The 21,903-nt window shown below is 42.1% G+C and overlaps 1 protein-coding gene across 4 annotated transcripts in view; it reads left to right on the top strand.

The window, feature by feature from the left end:
• The window catches only part of LOC134337783 (matrix remodeling-associated protein 8-like), a 76,517-nt gene that overhangs the window by 32,085 nt on the left and 22,529 nt on the right, over positions 1–21,903 (top strand). For all 4 annotated transcript variants that reach the window (XM_063033020.1, XM_063033019.1, XM_063033022.1 and 1 more), the window contains exon 5: positions 12,345–12,776. In XM_063033020.1, coding sequence (XP_062889090.1) covers positions 12,345–12,776 — 432 coding nt within the window. The remainder of the gene's footprint in view (positions 1–12,344; positions 12,777–21,903) is intronic.

Raw genomic sequence — 21,903 nt, 5'->3', positions numbered from 1 at the left:
TGGTAGCATTTCATTGATTGGGAAAATGAAGTTATTTCCTCTGGTTCAAGAGCCTGATGGTTAAGGGGTAATAACTGTTCCTGAACCTAGTGTTGTGGGTCCTGAGGCTCCTGTACCTTGCACCTGATTGATGGCAGCAACAAGAAGAGAGCATGACCTTGGTGGTGGGGGTCCTTGATAATGGATGCTGCTTTCCTGTGGCAGCACTCTGTGAAGATGTGCTCATTGGTGAGGAGGGCTTTAGCTGTAATGTACTTTTTGCAGGTTTCTCCGTTCAAGGACAGTGGTGTGTCCATACCAGGCTGTGCTGCAACCAGTCAATATGCTCTCCACCACACATCTATAGCAGTTTGTCAAAGTTTTATATGTCATGCTAGATCTTTGCAAACTTCTAAGGCAGTAGAGGTTTCTTCATAATGGCACTTACATGCTGGGCCTAGGACAGATCCTTTGAAATGATAACACTGAGGAATTTAAAATTGGTGACCCTCTCCACCTCCGATCCCCCGATGAGAACTGGCTCATGGACCTCCAATTTCCTCCTCCTGAAATCAACGTCAGCTCCTTGGTCTTGCTGACATTGAGTAAGAGATTGTTGTTATGGCACCACTCAGCCAAATTTTCAAACGTACTCCTATATTACTACCTGTGCCACATGCTAGGGAGGATAGAAACAGGATGATTTGGCAGATAAATGCGTGGCTGAGAGGCTGGTGCAGTGGGCAGGGCTTCGGGTTCTTGGATCATGGAATCTCTTCTGGGGGAGGTATGACCTCTACAAAAGGAATGGGTTGCACCTGAACCCGAGGGGGACCAATATTCTTGTGGGCAGGTTTGTTAGAGCTGTCGGGGGGGGGGTGGTTTAAACTAATTTGACAGGAGGGTGGGAACCAGAGTGAAGGGACTCAAGATAGGATAGATGGTAAAAAAGCAAAGATAGTCTGCAGTCAGACTGTCAGGAAGGGTAGGCAGATGATAGGGCAAAATTGTAGCCAGCAGGGTGAGTATAAGTGCATTAGGGATGCAGAGTCAAAAAGGGTAGCAAATACAGCACTAAAAGTGTTATATCTCAATGCACGGAGTATAAGAAATAAGGTGGATGATCTTGTTGCACTATTACAGATAGTCAGGTATGATGTGTGGCCATCACTGAATCATGACTGAAGGATGGTTGTAGTTGGGAGCTAAATGTCCAAGGTTGTGTGGGAGGGATAGGAAGGTAGGCAGAGGGCCTGGTGTGGTTCTGCTGGTAAAGAATAGCATCAAATCAGTAGAAAGATGTGACATATGATCAGAATATGTTGAATCCTTGTGGGTTGAGTTAAGAAACTGCAAGGGTAAAAGGACCCTGATGGCAGTTATATACAGGCCTCCCAACAATAGCTGGGATGTGGACCGCAGATTACAACGGGAAATAGAAAAGGCGTGTCAAAAAGGCAATGCTATGATAGTCTTGGGAGATGGGAGTATCAGGTTGGTAATGGATCTCAAGACAGTGAGTTTGTTGAATGCCTACGAGATGGCTTTTTAGAGCAGTTTGTTGTTGAGCCTACTAGGGGATCAGTTATATTGGATTGGGTGTAATGTAATGAACCAGAGGCGATCAGGGATCTTAAAGTAAAAGAGCCCACAGAAGCCAGTGATCACAATATGATTGAGTTCAACTTGAAATTTGACAGGGAGAAAGTAAAGTCTAATGTAGCAGTATTTCAGTGGAGCAAAGAAAATTACAGTGGTATGAGAGAGCATTTGGCCAAAGTAAATTGGAAGGAGCTGCTGGCAGAGATGACAGCAGAGCAGCAATGGCGTGTGTTTCTGGGAAAAATGAGAAAGGTGCAGGACAGATGTATTCTAAAAACGAAGGAATCCTAAATGGCAAAATAATACAGCCTTGGCTGACAGGGAAGTCAAAGTTAATGTTAAAGCAAAAGAGAGGGCATACAACAAAGCAACAGTTATTGGGAAGACAGAGGATTGGGAAGCTTTTAAAAACCTGCAGAGAGCAACTAAAAGGATCATTAGAAGGGAAAAGATGAAATATGAAAGCAAGCTAGCAAACAATATCAAAGTGGATAGTAAAAGCTTTTTCAAGTATGTAAAAAAATAAAAGAGAAATGAGAGTGGATATACGCCCACTAGAAAATGAGGCCGGAGATATAATAATAGACAAGGAGATGGCAAATGAACTAAATGAGTATTTTGCATCAGTCTTCATTGTGGAAGGCACGAGCAGTGTGCCAGATATTGTAGTGTGTGAGGGAAGAGAAGTGAGTGCAGTTACTATTACAAGGGAGAAGGTACTCAAAGAGGGTACATGAGTCACCTGGATCAGATGAACTGCACCCTAGGGTTCTGAAAGAGGTGGCATTAGAGATTGTGAAGACATTAGCAATGATCTTTCATAAATCATCGGACTCTGGCATGGTGCCAGAGAACTGGAAAATTGCAAATGCCACTCCACTCTTTAAGGAAGGAGGAAGTCAGCAGAAAGGAAATTATAGACCAGTTAGGCTAACCTCAGTGGTTGGGAAGATGTTGGAGGCAATTGCTAAGGATGAGGTTATGGAGTACTTGGTGACACAGGACAACAAGATAGGAAAAAGTCAGCATGGTTTCCTTAAGGGAAAATCTTGCCTGACGAACCTGTTGGAACTCTTTTGAGATTACATGTAGGGTAGATAAAGGAATGCAGTGGATGTTGTATATTTGGAGTTTCAGAAGGCCTTTGACAAGGTACCACACGTGAGGCTGCTTACGAAGTTAAGAACCCATGGTATTACAGCAAAGTTACTAACATGGTTAGAGCATTGGCTGATTGGTAGGCAGCAGTGAGTTGGAATAAAAGGATCCTTGTCTGGTTGGCTGCCAGTGTCTACTGGTTTTCCTTAGGGGTTGCTGTTGGGACCGCTTCTCTTTATGCTGTATATCAAAGATTTAGATTAGATTCAACCTTATTGTCATTGTGCCGAGTACAGATACAAAGCCAATGAAATGCAATTAGCATCTGACCAGAAGTGCAAAAGAATAGTATTATTTACAAAATAACTGCGAATAAAAAGTGCTACAGCATACAAATATAAAAGTACTGAGACAGTACAATATGGGTGCAATACTGCTTGGTGCTGTGATGAGAGGTTCAGCAGTATCACAGCCTCAGGGAAGAAGCTCTTCCTGAGCCTGCTGGTGCAGGAGCGGAGACTCCTGTGGCACCTACCGGATGAGAGGAGAGTAAAATTCCATGGTTAGGGTGAGATGCATCCTTGATAATGCTTTTCACCCTGCCTAGGCAGCATTTATGGTAGATGTACTCAATGGTGGGCTATTGGGTGCTGATAATCCGCTGGGCAGTTTTCACCACACGCTGGAGTGCCTTGTGATCCGATACAGGACAATTGCCATACCACACTGAGATGCAGTTGGTGAGTATGCTCTCAATGGTACAGCGGTAAAAGTCCGTCAGTATCCTGGGACAGAGGTGAGCTTTCTTGATGCTCCGCAGGAAATAAAGGCGCTGTTGCACCTTTTTGATCAGGATGGAGGAGTTCAGGGACCAGGTGAGATCCTCGGAAATGTGGACACCAAGGAAGTTAAAGCTTGATACAATTTAGATAATGGAATAGATGGCTTTGTTGCCAAGTTTACAGATAATACGAAGATTGGTGGAGGGGCAGGTAGTATTGAGGAAACTGGTAGGCTGCAGAAGGATTTAGACAGATTCAGAGAATGGGCAAGAAAGTGGCAAATGAAATACAATGTTGGAAAATGCATGGTCATGCGCTTTGGTAGTAGAAATAAATGTGCAGACTATTTTCTAAACAGAGAGAAAATCCAAAAACCTGACATGCAAAGGGACTTGGGAGTCCTTGTGCAGAATACCCTAAAGGTTAACTTGCAGGTATAGAGTCAATGGTAAGAAAGGCAAATGCAGTGTTAGCATTCATTTCAAGAGGTCTAGAATACAAGAGCAGAGATGTGATGCTGAGGCTTTATAAGGCCCTGGTGCAATCTCACTGTGAGTATTGTGAACAGTTTTGGGCTCCTCATCTAAGAAAAGATGTGCTGGCATTAGAGAAGGTCCAGAGGCAGTTCACAAGGATGATTCCAGGAATAAAAGGGTTATCATACGAGGAATGTTTGATTGTTCTGGGTCTGTATTCGCTGGAACTTAGAAAGATGAAGGGGGATCTCATTGAAACCTTTCAAAGGCCTAGACAGAGTGGATGTGGAAAGGGTGTTTCCCATGGTAGGGGAGTCTAGGACAAGAGGCCACAGCTTCTGAATAGAGGGATATCCATTTGAAACAGAGATGTGGAGAAATTTCTTTAGCCAGAGGGTGGAGAATTTGAGGAATTTGTTACATCATGTAGCTGTGGAGGCCAGGTCGTTGGGTGTATTCAAGGCAGAGATTGATAGGTTCTTGATTGGACATGCCATCAAAGGTTATGGAGAGAAGGCCGGGGAATGGAGTTGAGGAGGGGATAAAAGGATCGGCCACGATTGAATAGCGGAGCAGACTCGATGGACCAAATGTCCTAATTTCGCTCCTATGTCTTATAGCCTGTATGCAGATTCATCACCACCTTTGATTCGGCCCACAACACTGGTGTCGTCAACAAACTTAAATATGGGTTTGGAGCTTAGTCTCACTGACATAAGTATAAAGCGAGTAGAGCAGGGGGCTAAGCACACAGCCTCGTGGCGCACCTTTGCTGATGCAGATTGTGAAGGAAATGTTGTTGCCAATCTGAACTGACTTGAGGAAATCGAGGATCTAATTGCACAAGGAGGTACTGAGGCCAAGGTCTTAAAGCTTATTGGTTAGTTTTGAGGTGATGTTAGTATTGAATGCTGAGCTGAAAGAGTATCCTGATCTATGCATCTTTGCTGTCTAGGTGGTCCAAGGTTTAACCTTGAGATTAAGAACTGAATATTTTTGAACGTTAATATTTTTAGGATAGTTCTGAAGTGTTTTGAGGGGTTGGTCATGGCATGCATTAGATCCTGGCACCCAGACAACCTTGATCCACTGCAATTTACCTACTGCCAAAACAGGTCTATGGCAGCAGACACTTGTCTCTGGTGCATCTAGACAGTATAGGCACTCATGTTAGACTGTTGTTTACTGAAAACAGCTCTGCCTTAAATATTTCCAAGCAAATTCATCTCCATACTCCTAGAGCTGGGACTCAATACTTCCCTTTGCAATTGGATCCTTAACTTCCTGACCAACAAACCACAATCAGTAAGGAAAGGCAGAAACACTTTCACCACAGTTATACTTAACAGTGGTACCCCACAAGGCTGTGTGCTCAGTCTGTACTCTGCTGTCTATACACTCACGACTGTGCAGCCAGATTCTGATCTACAGGAAGCCTCGTGGCTTAATGTCATGATAACTACCTCTCTCTCAATGTCAGAAGAGCTGGTTATTGACTTTAGGAATGAGGCAGGCCGAATGCTCCTGTTTACCGAGGAGCTGACTTCACTAATAGCTGTTCTGTTCCAACCATGTTGATGCCAAGGCATAGAAAGCTAATCACTCCTCCACTTCTCAGGAGGCATGTCTTCTGACCCTTACTAATTTTTATCAAAGCACCAAAGCATCCTATCCAATTGCATCACAGACTGGTAAGGCAACTGTTCTGTCCATGACTGCAAGGAACTAGAGAGTGGTGGACAGAGCTCCATACATCACAGGAACCAACCTCCCCACCAGAGACTCTGTGCAGACTTCTTGCAGCCTCAGTAATGCAGCCGGCATATCGATGACCCCAACCACCACGACATTCTCTCTTTTCCTCTCTCCCATCCAGCAGCAGATACAAAAACCTGAAAGCACACACCACCCGTCTCAGACAGCTTCTATCCTGCTGGTATCATGCTATTGAATTGTTCCCTAGTATGATCAGATGGACCCTTGGCCTCACAACCTTACTGTGATCTTGCACCTATTGCAGTCTGTACTGCACTTTCTCTGTAATTGTAACACTTTATTCGGTACTGTTATTTTTTTTTTACCTGATACTACCTCAATGCCCTTTTGTAATGATTTGATTGGTATGGATGGTGGGCAAGACATGCTTTTCACTGTACTTCAGTACATGTGACAATAATAACCCAATTTACCAATTTAATAAGGATATTCAAGCACAGAGTAAATTAGAATTATTGATGATTTAGAGATAGTAACATAATCATAGAATCATACAGCAACGAAATAGGCCCACTTTGGGTCATCTCATCTGTACCAACCACAATGCCTATCTACAATAATCCAATCTGCCTGTGTTAGCCAAATCCCTTTATGTCTTTCCGATTCAAGTATCTTGCAAATGCCTTTTAAATATTGTAATTCTATCTGGATCTACCACTTCATCTAGCCATTTCAAATATTCACCTCCCATCAGATTGCCTTTAAATTGCTGCACACTCACCTTAAAAAGAGGTGGGAAAAAGACTAATTATTATATCTATGGCCCTCATAATTTTATAAACCTGCCTAAAGTCACCCCTTACTCTATTATAATACAATGTGTATAAATCCGACTTATCCTATGTCTCCTTATAACTACATGCTTCCATTCCAGGCACCATCCTGTGAATCTCTTTTGTACTTTCACTATGCTACCTCATCCTTCACATAGTGTGCCAGAACTGTACACAACTTTCCAAGCATGGTCTAATTGATGTTTTCTGCAGCTGCAACATAATGTCCCAACTTACACTCATTGCCTTGGTTTATTAATGTTTCCAAGGTCCCTGCCAATTACTCTACATGTCCTACTAGAATTTGACTTCCAAAATGCATTGCTTCACATTTGTTTCGATTAACTTTCATCCGGTACTGCTCTATTCAACATTCCAGCTGACCTATGTATTCATAGATAACCTTTTTCGCTATCCACAGATCCATTTTTCATGTTGTCTGTAAATTTGCTAATCAACCCACCTACATTCTCATTCAGATCACAATGAAAATCCCAACAAAAATCCCACGTGTTAACCATTTGTTAAAGACTTTCAGTCATAAAGACACCCATCCTTTATTACTGTCTGCCTCTTATCATCAAATCTATTATGGATCCAGTGTGCCAAAATGCCTTGAATCCCTTGTACCTTTGACTTCTGGACCAGCCTGCCATGTGAAAAGGTTTACTGGAATCCATGAATTCCATGCCAACACTCCAGCTTTTATCAGTTATCTAAGGTACTTTCTCAAAAAGCTCAAATTTGTGAGACATGATCCCCCCTGCATAAAATCATACTAACTCTTCCTTCTCTGCCTGACCAAGTTAACATAAATCTCATCCCTCAGAATCTTCTCCAGCAACGTCCCTACCACTGATGTAAGGCTAACCAACTTGTCATTTCCAGGCTTATTCCTTCTCTTTTTGCACAAGGGGACAACATTAGATGTCAATGCATAATTGAAAGAAGAAAATAGCATTTTTACACATGACAGCAAGAGAAGACATACAGACATTATAAAAGTCACTCACTCCCCTTACTTACCCTTTAACTAAGACCCACTGAGAAGCATTAGGCCATTGTCTCCTGCACCATCACTGACCTCATCACTTCTGGAGACCTCCCATCTACAGCCTCCAGCCTCATCGTTCCCTTGCACAGCACTGCCTGTTTCTACCTCCTACCCAAGATCCACAAACATAATTCTTCATTGCGTTCCATTGTATCTGCCTGCCGCTGTCCCTCTGAACTTGTGTCTGCATAACTCAACTCCATTTTGTTCCCCTTGGTTCAGTCCCCTCCCTCCCATGACACTTCACATGCTCTCCATCAATGGTTCAATTTAATATCAGAGAATGTATATAATATACAACTTGAAATCCTTACTCTTCTCAGATATCCATGAAACAGAGAGGATCAAACCCTAAATAATGAATGACAGAAAAATGTTAGACTCCCAAAGCAATTCCTTCTCCCGCGCTCAAGCAACAGCAAAACCATTGACTCTTCCTCCTCCTCCTCCCCCCACTTACTTCAACAAGCAAGCATCAACCCTCTCACCACCCACATGCAATAACAAGCCCCCGAGACTATGATCTAAAGTCTATCAAAAACTACCATCCATCCTAACACTTCAACATCTCAACAGGCTCTCTCTCACTAACAAGGGAGAGAGAGATATTGCTTCTGCCAAGCAAGAGGGGAGGTCAACGCTCACCGTTTTGATGTTATAGTTTGCAGCATCGCTTATTCGAGTTTCCCCAACTCAAGAATCAGCAAACTTTCTCTCACCATGGAGAAAGAGAGATTGGTTGCTTGAATGCAGAGGCCTCCAACAGCTGTGCCCGCTGTCTCGATGTTTCGATCTCCCATGACGCTTTAGTCAGCGACATTGACATGAAATCAATAGCTTTTAGTTACCTGGCCCTGACTGCCTTAGAGACGAGTAGTCCCTGTGCTCTTCCATCCTCCATCAGAAAGGCCTTGAAGTTCTCTGCTTCTTTCTTAACAATAATCCTAACCAGTTCCCCTCCATCGCTACCCTCCTCTGCCTGGCAGAAATGGTATTTAACTCAACAATTTCTCTTTCCGCTCCCCCACTTTCTCCAAACCAAACATGTAGCCACAGACACATGCCTGGGCCCCAGCTGTGCCTGCCTTTTTATTGGCCACATGGAACTGTCCATGTTCCAAGCCTACACTGGTAACGTTCCCCAACTCTTTCTCCACCACATTGATGACAGTATTTGTGCTGTTTCCTGCACATCAATTTCACAACCTTGCCTCCAACTTCCACCCTGCCCTAAAATTTACTTTGTTCATCTCTGACACCTCTCTCCCCTTTCTTGATCTCCCTCCATTTCCAGAGATTGATTATCACCGACATCTTTGACAAACCCTGTGACTCCCACAGTGATCTTGACTACACCTCTTCCCACACATCTCAGTTCCTCCCCCTCTGCTGCTTCTCTTCTCAGGAAGCTTTCTGTTCCAGGACATCTGGGAAGTCCTCTCTTTTTAAGAAAATGGGTTTTCTTTTCTACCACTATTGATACTGCCCTCGCCAGTATCTCTTCCATCTTTTGCACATCTGCCCTCATTCTCCGCCCCCCCCCAATAAACATAACAGGGCTATGTTTCCTCTTGACCTCACCTACACCCCAGTGTTCTCATCCAGCACATCATTTTCCACCGCCTTCAATGGGATTGCACTACCAGTCACATCTTTCCCTTTGCTTTCTACAGTGATTGGTCTCTCAGTGACCTCCATGTCCATTGGTCCCCACAGATTTCCCTCCTGGAACTTAACACTTACAACCATGCTAACTGTAACGCCTGTCCTTACACCTTCCTCGTCACCTTTTAGTGCTCTAAACCGACCTTCCAGCTGAGGCAGCACTTCATCTGCAAATTTGTCAGGGTTATTTATTGCACCTGATGCTCCCGGTGAAACATGAAGCAGATTAGGGGACCGCTTCATTGAGCATCTTTACTCTATTTGTCTCAACAGCCAGGATCTCCTGGCGGCCACCCATTTCAATTCCAGTTCCCACTCCTGCACCAACACATACTCAGAGTCTACTCTACTGTCCTGATGAAGGTTAGAGGAGCAACATCTCATATTTTGTCTTGGTGGTTTCCAATCTGATATCATGAACATCGATTTCTCTAACTTCTAGCAACAATTCTTCTCTGTTCCACACCCCCACACACCTTTGTTTTCCCTTATTCTGGTGGGGCTTTCTCACCCCTTCTCTGCCCTCCCCCCTCAGGTCCTGCCCATCATCCCCCTCTGGTTCTCCTCTTCCTTTCCTTTATTCCTTGGTCTAACTGTCCTCTCTTATCAGATTCCTTCTCCTTCATCTCTTTACCTCTTCCACCTATCATCTCCCAGTTTTTGCCCATACTCTTGTAGCCTTTTTCAGCGCTATCATCCTACTGACCAGCTTATTCCATAAGCAAGTGAGATAAGTTATTAGACTCTCTCGAGCAAAATCATTGAAAATCTATATAATCCACGTGTTTAACATTTACTGTTGTCATGGTTTCATCAATCTAAAATTAATTATGATGTAGGCTTTGAGGATTTTTTTTCATTTTAATAGATTAAAACTGGAAACCTCATGCTCTCCCTATAATTTGATTGTTTACTCAGAACACTTTGATAGCTCACGAGAGTGATTCAGATTTATTTATTTATCACATGTACATTGAAACATACAGTAAAATGTGTCATTTGCATTAACAACCAGTGCACCCAAGGATGTGCTGGGGTACCCAGAAGTGTCGCTACACATTACAGCATGCCCACAATGTTCCACACAACAACACAAGGACCAACGTTTTAATTCAGTTTTACCTATTCCTCCAAACTGCAAAGAAAGAAGTTTCAGCTTGATGATTCATTGCCCATAGTGTAAGAGTTATGCCAGCTACTCTGTTTCAAAAGTATGGTGTAAAAGAGTAAATATTGATTATCAAACTGGAAGGCAGCCAAGTTAATAATTCTACCTATTGATATTAAAAAAGTACATTTTGAAAAATCCAACCCACTTGATTTTTTTCCCTCTTTTAGATGAATTCAGAATTAGGATTCTGAATTAGAAGATGATCAACAATATGTTTAGTAAGAAATAAAAAAGAAATTTCTTTACTGGATAAAAAGTTTCTTCACTTTAAAGTTTGGAATTCAGGCAAAGAGCATGGGTGTTCAGTAGGAAATATGAAGGAGAAATGAATAATAATATGTTCATTTGATAAGGGTTAGATGGGAGGAAGCTTGTCTTAAACAGAATTCTCAATATAAATATATTGCATTGAATGGCTGTTCATTCACTGATGATATATAATTTGCAATCATGTATCTACTTAGTGCATTTTAATTCAAGTTCATGCAGTATCAGGCATAAGATGCTATCATTCTGCATTTTTGTATTTTTCATTATGTTTTTTAATCAATTGCCCTCTTTAGGAAATAGTTCTATCTATGATTTCTAAAAAAAAACGATATCCGCTGAGCAACATCATCAAGTCTCTTGCCTTAGAAAACCATAAATAAATCAATTATTGTGGTACCTGTATTTCTGTATTTCCTCTCTTCTTATAAGCAAACAGCAACTGGACCTTCTGAGTTTGATTCAATGTCAATATCTAACAACATTTTAGCTTGGGCATTCAGCACAGCTTTGGCTGACTTATAAACACCTACAAAGTTAATCCTTAACATTCCTGAAGCAAAAGCATATTTCTGTGGTCTTTTCTTCTGATCTGCTCTGCTTAGGCTTTTAGCAATATACAATATTATAACTCATTAAAAATACTCAGTTAATTTTTAAGCATTATAAATTTATACAGTATGTCCCTTTTTTAAAATGTTAAGTAAATTAAATAAGTTATTCACACAATATTTACGTTTTTTGACAGCAAAGGGATCACAGATCCAACATTAGGATAAGCAAATAATTATACTGCAACAAGTTTACATGGTTTCTGTGTTTAAAAAATCTATGAAGAAAATGTGAATCAAGTTCACAGTGGGTCACTTCAGAAATGAGCACTGATCTATTTCCTTATACCCTTGCTATAAATAGGACGTTAAATAGCATAGAACAGGAACACGTCCTTCGGTCCATAACATCTGTGCCAAACATGATGTCAAATTAAATTAATTCATTATGCCTGCATATGACCCATATCCCTCCATTCTCTGAATATTCATATGCCTACCTAAAAGTCTCTTAAATGTCACATTCACATCTGTTTCCACCATCAACCCCGGCCATGAGTTCCAGACACCTACCACTCCGTGCGGGAAGAGAAAACTTGCCTCACACAGCTCCTTTAAACTTTGTTCCTCTCAACTTAACATTATTCCTTTTCTCACCATAGCCTTATTCCTTCTGGTATTTGATATTTCCACTGTGGGATAAAGATTCTCTCTATTCTATCCATGTCTTTGATAATTTTATTAACTTCTGTTTGGTCTCCCCTTAGCTCTTGATGCCCCAGAGGAAACAATCCCAAGTTTGATCAACTTCTGCTTATAGTTAATAGCCTCTAATCCTGGCAGCATCCTGGTAAATCTCTTCTACACCCTCTCAGAAATGTCCTCATCCTTCTTATAATGGGACAATCAGAACTGCATACAGTGCTCTAATTGAAGCCTAACCAAATTCTACAGAGCTGTGACACATTTTCTTGACTTACACTCAATTGCCCGACTGATGAAAGCAAGCATACCATACACCTTCTTTAGCACTCTACCTGTTTTATTTCCAGGTCCTTAGCTGCACTGAAGTGAAAGCTACATTTAGTGCAATCTCTCCATGTGCATTCTCCGCATGACATCATAATTGAGTTTTTTTTTGTGCTTACAGCAAGGAAGGTGAAGAGATTTTGGGATGGAGAGAAGATAGTGTTGGTGGCATTACTTGGTACTACTGTGGTACTGCCTTGTGAAAATTACGACTCGATTTGGGCAGAGAGACACAGTGAAGAGGAGCAGCAGGTAGTCCATTGGGACAGGTCACCTCCGGGTGTGTGGCATGACCAGGCTGACCGACTGATTGACCTCTATGCTTCTGGGGAACAACGATCTTATGGTTCCCAGTTCATCAGGAAAAGAATGAACATATCAGAGACTGCATTCAAAGATGGTGACTTCTCGCTGACCATTTCTAACCTTCGCTTCAGTGATGAAGGAGTCTATTCATGTGATTTGCATCACCATTACTGTGGAATTCATGAGAGACGCATCTTTAGACTTTTTATTACAGAACCAATCAAAAGGAACGTTACATACAAAACATGTAAGTTATTTTTATCATATTACACATTACATGACTTGTCCTCATTTGTTATCTTAAATGTTAAATTTTTGATCAAAGGCAAGGGCAGCCTATTTCTAGTCTAATGTCTTATTCTTCTTTGATTTCTCCGTGTAAACATTCTAAGAAAATTTCCAGTAGGTATAGTACTAGATGCACTTCTATTCTTACAGCTTGTTATAGTGGAATTATAGACCTATATTAACATAATGTGCATATTTTGACAAGGAGTTGCTAGCTAGAAATGAGGAGGAAGGACACAAAATGAATTCCAATTAGGTCTGAGGTATGAATACCTGTAACCCCTGTACCGCTGTCAAGACTAATAAAAACCAACCTATAGTAGTTAGGAATTTGAACTTGAAACATTCCTGGCTTGTCTGGCTGAATGTTATTTAAAAAACAAATAAGGAAGAACCTAACTTGAATCCATGCAGGAAGTTCAGCCAGTAAATATCTGCCTTCATTGCATGATTAACACTTTGCTCTGCATATTCTGTTGAAGATGTTAAGTACACAGCCTTTTAGCTTAATATAGGATTATATAAGAAACAATCACAAAAAATACATGAAACATCACTGTCTAGAACCCTTGCTTCTCTTGGTCCTTTTTACTATAGTCTTTCTTTTCTTCTTTTCTCCCATCCCAGCTCCTCTCATTTAAATTATTCAGCCTGTTGCACCTACAATAAAGCTATGAATGATCCTTTACCTTAATTCCACTATTTTATACTGGCCCCACCTTCAATGATTATCTTAATATTCAAAAACTTTCCAGTCTCAGTCTTGTGATTGATTCTGCACCAATCACAGAATTCTAAAGATTTACTCTCATCTGGATGAAAAAAAAATCTTCTCATGTCTATCCTAATGGTTGACCCTGTATTTTGAGACCAACTCCTGAATCCAGACGACTAAATCAGAGGAAATAGCATCTCTGCACCTATCCAGTCAAGTCCCAAAATAATTTTGTGTGTTTCAGTGAGATCACCTCTCAATCTTTTAAACTGTAGAGAATATAAGTCCTCTCTTTTAGCATCCCTCATATGCAAAATCACCATCTGAGGAATCAATCTAAACATTCATTGTGCTCCCTCAATTGGAAGCATATCATTCCTTACATAGGGAAAGCAGACTTCACATAACATTCCTTATGTGATCTCACCAGCTGTGTAAAAATAAGGGGAGAGCAAGTAAGGCTGGAGTTCAGAACTGAGAGCTGATCTTATTGAGATGTAGCTTCAGCATAAGGATTGACTGGGACCAAGATAAGGAGAACTTTCTCTTCATAGAGAATTATATATTTTGGGAATTTTTTACTACTTGTACTCAGAGGTTGACTGTATTTAATGCTGAGAGCACCAGAATTTTATACACTAAGGATATCATTCACAATCTTTTTCCATGGCAGGAATGATTTTGGAGCTATATTGTATGTCCTTTCTACGAGTTATTTTGTTTTAAAGTCAGAAGTTAGGAATTTGTTCATCATTGGACACAGAGCCAATCTGAATGATTTTGTTGAACTTTGTCCATCTATTAGGCTTTCCCAAGGCAACTTTCATGACATGGCTGGGGAGTGGTTGGGCTGGCAATAGCTCATAATAGTAGAGTGGTGTCAAGAACACCACTCCTGGTCCATCTTATTTCATATTAAAGTGTGAAAAACCAGAAGTGTTTTATCATTAGCTAGATCTCCTTAAGGAACTGGAAAGGCTGAATTTCTGACAATTTTTGAAAGGTGAGTGAGCTCTACATTATCATGTACAAAGGATCTGATAACCAGTTAAGACTATCCCCAGGGTTGCCTCAATCTTATACAAGCTAATATGGTACCAAACATATTGCCATGAGAGATAAATCCCTGCTAACTAGGATCACTTTTCATCTAAGGGAAAGGGAAAACCAGGTCAAGATTTTACCTTGAATCCTAAAATATTTATAATTTCTCTTTTTATTCAGTGAACGCTGCTGAGTGATACCAGAGGATAGCAAATTTTATCATGTGCCAGATGCTTCCTAAAATGAAACAACGCTTTGCGACTGAGAGAAAATAGAAAATATATCAATATAAAACAGAACTAATCAGAACATTTAATAGTGGCACATTAACCCTTGAAAAATTTAAAACTAGGTCAATGAAGCCTAAAGAAAAAGAAGTATTGTGACTTAATTGATTGTGATATTTTGACAAGCTCCAGAATGCTGTAACATGCGTCTGAATCTCCAGATGGAGGAAATAAGTTGTTTTTGCTTTATCCAGAGCACTCCCATGTAAGAAGAGAAGTAAAGAAATACAGTTTAATCCAAAGTAAACAAGGCCTGGCTATGGCTGCAGCTGGATATCTTTCCATCAGGATTTTTGGCCCACAGTCTTTGATTTAAACAAACACTTCAAAAAAAATTGGAGTAATAGAGGATGATTACACTTTAATTACTGCAAGCAAATATATTTTTAAGAATCAGTAGTAGAAGTATTGCTTACAATTCTGGGGGTAGTTTCTGCTGCCCAAAATGCAGATAATTTAACCTAGTCAGCATTTAGTTGGTACTGGCCCAGTGCCACAGAGCTGCCCAAAAGCCTGTTATTTTTTGCCTTGGCCTTTCAAGTTTTGCTTTTTCCCTTCTACCCTTTACACTCCCATTACTGAACCTTCTGGCATTTCACTATGCAAGGGTGTTTTTTTTTAAAATATCCCTTGCAGTTTTACCAGTGTTTGCTTCTGAGAATTTCCAGGGTATCTGAACAGCATCCTGTTCAGTTGATTTAAAGCATATGGGAACCATATGTAACTGGCGGGATGTCAGAACTTCAATATTCTTTATCCTTTTGGGAAAAACTTGTATGAAGAAAATTGTTTGAACAAAGGAAAGCTCTATCATATACAGTGGTGATGGTTATTAAAAATAAATGGGGGATCTTGAACAGCTAGGCAAGTGGGCCGAAGATAGGCAAATGGCTTTCACTTCAGATCAGTGCATTTGGGGAAGTCAAACCAGGGCAGGGCTTACACAGTAAATGGTTGAATTCTGGGGGTTGTTATACAATAGAGGGACGTTGGAGTACAAGTACATAGTTCGCTGAAAATGAGGTCACAGTTACACAGCAAACACAAGGAAATCTGCAGATGCTGGAATTTCAAGCAACACATATCAAAGTCGCTGGTGAATACAGAAGGCCAGGCAGCATCTCTAGGCAGAGGTACAGTCGACGTTTCGGGCCGAGACCCTTCGTCCGGACTAACTGAAGGAAGAGCTAGTAATAGATTTGAAAGTGGGGGGGGGGGGAGATCCAAAATGATAGGAGAAGACAGGAGGGGGAGGGATGGAGCCAACAGCTGGACAGGTGATTGGCAAAAGGGATATGAGAAGATCATGGGACAGGAGGCCTAGAGAGAAAGAAAAGGGGGAGGGGGAGCCCAGAGGATGGGCAAGGGGTATAGTGAGAGGGACAGAGGGAGAAAAAGGAGAGAGAGAAAAAGAATGTGTGTATAAATAAATAAATACCGAATGGGGTACAAGGGGGAGGTGGGGCATTAGTGGAAGTTAGAGAAGTCGATGTTCATGCCATCAGGTTGGTGGCTACCCAGACGGAATATAAGGTGTTGTTCCTCCAAACTGAGTGTGGCTTCATCTTTACAGTAGAGGAGGCCGTGGATAGACATATCAGAATGGGAATGGGACGTGGAATTAAAATGTGTGGCCACTGGGAGATCTTGCTTTCTCTGGCGGACAGAGCATATGTGTTCAGCGAAATGGTCTCCCAGTCGGGTCTCGCCAATATATAGAAAGCCACACCGGGAGCACTGGACTCAGTATATCACCCCAGCCGACTCACAGGTGAAGTGTTGCCTCACCTGGAAGGACTGTCTGGAGCCCTGAAAGGTGGTAAGGGAGGAAGTGTAAGGCCATGTGTAGCACTTGTTTCGCTTACAAGGATAAGTGCCAGGAGGGAGATCAGTGGGGAGGGATGGGGGGGGCGAATGGACAAGGGATTTGCGTAGGGAGCGATCCCTGCGGAAGGCAGGGGGGGGAGGGAAAGATGTGGTTAGTGGTGGGATCCCGTTGGAGGTGGCGGAAGTTACGGAGAATTATATGTTGGATCCGGAGGCTGGTGGGGTGGTAGGTGAGGACAAGGGGAGCCCTCTTCCTAGTGGGGTGGCAGGAAGATGGAGTGAGTGCAGATGTGCGTGAAATGGGGGAGATGCGTTTGAGAGCAGAGTTGATGGTGGAGGAAGGGAAGCCCCTTTCTTTAAAAAAGGAGGGCATCTCCTTCGTCCTGAAATGAAAAGCCTCATCCTGAGAGCAGATGCGGCGGAGACAGAGGAATTGCGAGAAGGGGATGGCATTTTTGCAAGAGACAGGGTGAGAAGAGGAATAGTCCAGATAGCTGTGAGAGTCAGTAGGCTTATAGTAGCCATCAGTAGATAAGCTGTCTCCAGAGATAGAGACAGAAAGATCTAGAAAGGGGAGGGAGGTGTCAGGAATGGACCAGGTAAACTTGAGGGCAGGGTGAAAGTTGGAGGCAAAGTTAATGAAGTCAACGAGCTCAGTATGCGTGCAGGAAGCAGCGCCAATGCAGTTGTCGATGTAGCGAAGGAAAATTAGGGACAGATACCAGAATAGGGTTTGAATATAGATTGTTCCACAAAGCCAACAAAAAGGCAGGCATAGCTGGGACCCATACAGGTGCCCATGGCTACACCTTTAGTTTGGAGGAAATGGGAGGAGCCAGAGGAGAAATTATTATAAGTAAGGACTAATTCCGCTAGACGGAGTAGAGTGGTGGTAGAGGGGAACTGGTTAGGTTTGGCCCCACCTCCCCCTCCGGTATTTATTTATTTATACACACATTCTTTTTCTCTCTCTCCTTTTTCTCCCTCTGTCCCTCTCACTATACCCCTTGTCCATCCTCTGGGCTCCCCCCCTCCCCCTTTCTTTCTCCCTAGGCCTCCCATCCCATGATCCTCTCATATCCCTTTTGCCAATCAACTGTCCAGCTCTGGGCTCCATCCCTCCCCCTTCTGTCTTCTCCTATCATTTTCGATCTCCCCCTCCCCTTCCTGTCTTCTCCTATCATTTCGGATCTCCTCCTCCCCCTCCCACTTTCAAACCTCTTACTAGCTCTTCTTTCAGTTAGTCCTGACGAAGAGTCTCAGGACTGTACCTCTTCCTAGAGATGCTGCCTGGCCTGCTGCATTCACCAGCAACTTTATGTGTGTTGCTGACAGTTACACAGGGTGGTGAAGAAGGTATCTGGTATACTGGCCTTCTCCAGTCGGCATTGGATTTAGGAGTTGGTATGTTATTTTGTACTTGTAGAAGATGTTGGTGAGGCTGTACTTGGAGTATTATTTACATTGCTGGTTGCCCTGTTAAAGGAAAGACATCATTAAAATGGGAAGAATGCAGAGAAGTTTTAAGAGAATGTTTTCAGAACTCACAGTACTGAGATATGGGGAGAGATTGATCAGGCTGGCACGAGAGGGCACAGTTTCAAGGTGCTTGGAAGTAGGTACAGAGGAAATGTCAGGGGTAAGTTTTTTTACACAGAGAGTGGTGAGTGCATGGAATCGGCTGCCAGTGACGGTGGGGGAGGCAGATACGATAGGGTCTTTTAAGAGTTTCTTGGACAGGTACATGAAGCTCAGAAAAATAGAGGGCTATGGGTAACCCTAGGTAATTTCTACGGTAAGGACATGTTCGGCACAGCATTGTAGGCCGAAGGGCCTGTATTGTGCTGTAGGTTTTCTATATTTCTCAGCTAGGACTTCATGTAGCAGACTGAGTGGTGAACTGATAAATGTATGAAAGTGTACTAAATCATGAGGAGTATAGGTGGGATGAATGCACGTGGTCTTTTTCAGAGGGAAGGGGAACTAAAAACTGGAGAGCATAGGATTAAAGTGAGAAGTGAAATATTTAAATCGAATGTCAAGGACAACTTCTTCACACGGAGGGTGGTATAGATAAATAGACATACTTTATTGATCCAGAGAGAAATTGGGTTTTGTTACAGTTGCACCAACCAAGAATAGAGTATAAATATAGCAATATAAAACCATAAATAATTAAATAATAATATGTAAATTATGCCAGATGGAAATAAGTCCGGGACCAGCCTATTAGCTCCGGGTGTCTGACCCTCCAAGGGAGAAGTTGTAAAGTTTGATGGCCACAGGCAGGAATGACTTCTTCTGACGCTCAGTGTTGCATCTCGGTGGGATGAGTCTTTGGCTGAATGTACTCCTGTGCCCAAGCAGTACATTATGCAGTGGATGGGAGACATTGTCCAAGATGGCATGCAACTTGGACAGCATCCTCTTTTCGGACACCACCGTCAGAGAGTCCAGTTCCATCCCCACAACGTCACTGGCCTTATGAATGGGTTTGTTGATTCTGTTGGTGTCTGCTACCCTCAGCCTGCTGCCCCAGCACACAACAGCAAACATGATGGGAGGGGTTTAGAGGGATATAGGAGAATGCCATGGTTGGCATAGACTAGCTGGACGGAAGGACTTGGTTCCAAATGTGGGAAAGTATGAATTTTCCATTTTGGCGGGAAAATAACTTTTAAAAAAAAGTAACATTGGTGAGATCACATCAGGATGACTAAGTGCAGACTAAGTCTCTTCATTTAAGAAAGAATATAAATTAATTGAAAACATTTCAGAGAAGGTTTTCTTGACTGCTGCTTGGAATGAATGAGTTGTCTTCTATGGAGAAGCTAGACAGCCTGGACTTGTATAAATTGGTGTTTCAACAGTGGGAGGTAACTTGATTGAAACATGCAGGATCCTGAAGAATTCAAAAGTGTGAATGTGGAGATTATGTTTTTTTTGCAGGAGAGTCTAAAGCTGGGTGTCACTATTTAAAACCACAGCCCCCCCCCCCCATTTAAGATAAGATGGGTGAATTTTTTTTGTCAGAAGATTGTAAGATTCTGAAACTATTTTCTTCAAAGGACAATGGAAGGACAGCATTTAAATATTTGGAAGGCACTTCACTGTGGGCATCTCTCAATTCCAAATGTCAAAGCAGATCATTAGGGCATGAGCATCCCTTAAGGGAAGACACTGCATAGTACTGATTGGCACAGCAAAGATTTTGTAAAGTTGTGAAGGGCCAGCTCACAAGTCTTAGGAGCAATTCTAGGGTCAGATGCCAGGATTGGTTTGCGAATTTGAGATCCCTCAACACTACTGATACAAATATTGTGCCATTCAGTGGAAGAAAGTGCTAGATGAATTTGACAATATTCCAGGCCTCAATTCAATCTCAGTAAAAGACAGGGAGCTCATCTCAAGGGACACAACCGGAAACTGTCACTGGGGTGGTACATCTCTGTAATGGACTAACTGCAGGTCAAGAAAGTACCCCTATCTTGGTGTCCATTTCTGAGTAGTTTTTAGATAATCCAAGTTAGGTAATCCCATGTACAAAGAAATTACAAGGCTTTAAAACAAACCTTAACCCTAACCCTACTTGCCAAAAACCTTTCATGGCACTTCCTGACTTTCCAAATTCCCTTTTTGAGTTCTTTCTTGGTTTCTTTATAATCCTCAAGGGCTAAGTTTGATTTTAGCTTCCTAAATCTTACATATGTTTCCTTTTTCTTCCTAACTAAATTCACCGCCTCTCTTAACATCCATAGTTCCTTTACCATGACATCATTGGTCATCCTTCTTACTGGAACATACATAGAAACATAGAAAACCTACAGCACAATACAGGCCTTTCAGCCCACGAAGTTGTGCTGAACATGTTCCTACCTTAGAAATTACTAGGGTTACTAAAAATCACTAGAATACTTTTCTGTACTTTCTGTAGTTGGCCTTTAAACACCCGCCACACACGATAGCAGTTGACGTCTCATCCCATTGTGTCTATTAACTCCCCTTAGTTCCTACCTAATACTCTTGTAATTTGTCTGGCTCCAATTTAATATTCTCCCATAATGTCCATGCTTATCCTTATGTACTGCTATCTTAAAACTTAGGAGTTGTAATCTCTGTTCCCTCACTGAGGTCAGTCACCTGGCCAGGGTCATCACCTAACACCAAGTCCAGTATGGCTCTTCCCCTTGTTGAACTCTCTGCATATTGAGTTAAAAAACCCTCTTGGATGCACCAAAACCTCTTGCACTAAGGAGGTCCCACTCTATATTAGGGAAGCTGAAGTTACCCACTGCAAAAATCCTTTTGTTTCTATACCTTTCCTTAAAGTGCCTGCATATCTGTTCCTCAGTATCCCAGTGGCTATTGTGGTGCCGCAGTATAATCCCATCAGAGCGATGGCATATTTTCCATTTTTTAATTCTATTCATATAGTGGATGAGCTCTTCATCATGAGTGCAGCCGTGATATTGTCTCTGATTAATAGTACAACTCCCACCCACATCCCCCCCTTTACCTCCTTCTCAGTCTTCTCTAGAACATCAAAATCCTTGAACATTTAGCATCTGTTCCTGTCTCTCTCTTAACCAAGTCCCTTTTATGGTCACAACATTATAGTTCAATGAACTGATCAATGCTCTTAAATTCATCACCCTTACCCATAATACTCTGAGCATTAAACAAAAACACTCTTTAATTTCACGTCCCATTGTGTCTTTTACCCTGCCTGTCCTTACTGGTCTTGTCATGTACCTTCCTCTCAATCCCTCCACTTTCTGTATAGGTGCTGTGGTTCCTATCTCCCCGCCAAACTAGTTTATACCCTTCCTGAGTAGCATTAGCAAACTTACTGGCCAGTTATCCTCCAGTTAAAAAGCAACTTGTCCTTCTACAGGTCACCCCTCTCCAGAAGACATTCCCGTGATCCAGGAATCTGAAATCCTGCCCCCTGTACCAGTTCCTCAGCCATTCATTCACCTGTTCTATCTTTCTGTTCCTGCCCTGACTAGCACATGGCACCAGGTGTAATCTAGAGATTACTACCTGCGTGATCTTGCTTTTCTGACTCTTCCCGAACTCACAATACTCAGCTGGCAGGGCCTTTTGCCCCTTCCTACCTACATTGGTGTGAATGTGCACCACGGCCTTTGGCTGCTCATCCTCCCTGTTGAAAGTGTTCTGTGGCCGCGCTGAGACCTTCTCTCCAGCTCTCA

Source organism: Mobula hypostoma, chromosome 25 (genome assembly GCF_963921235.1).
Source record: "Mobula hypostoma chromosome 25, sMobHyp1.1, whole genome shotgun sequence".
Lineage (NCBI taxonomy): Eukaryota > Metazoa > Chordata > Chondrichthyes > Myliobatiformes > Myliobatidae > Mobula > Mobula hypostoma.
This window is presented reverse-complemented; position numbering and strand designations above follow the sequence as displayed.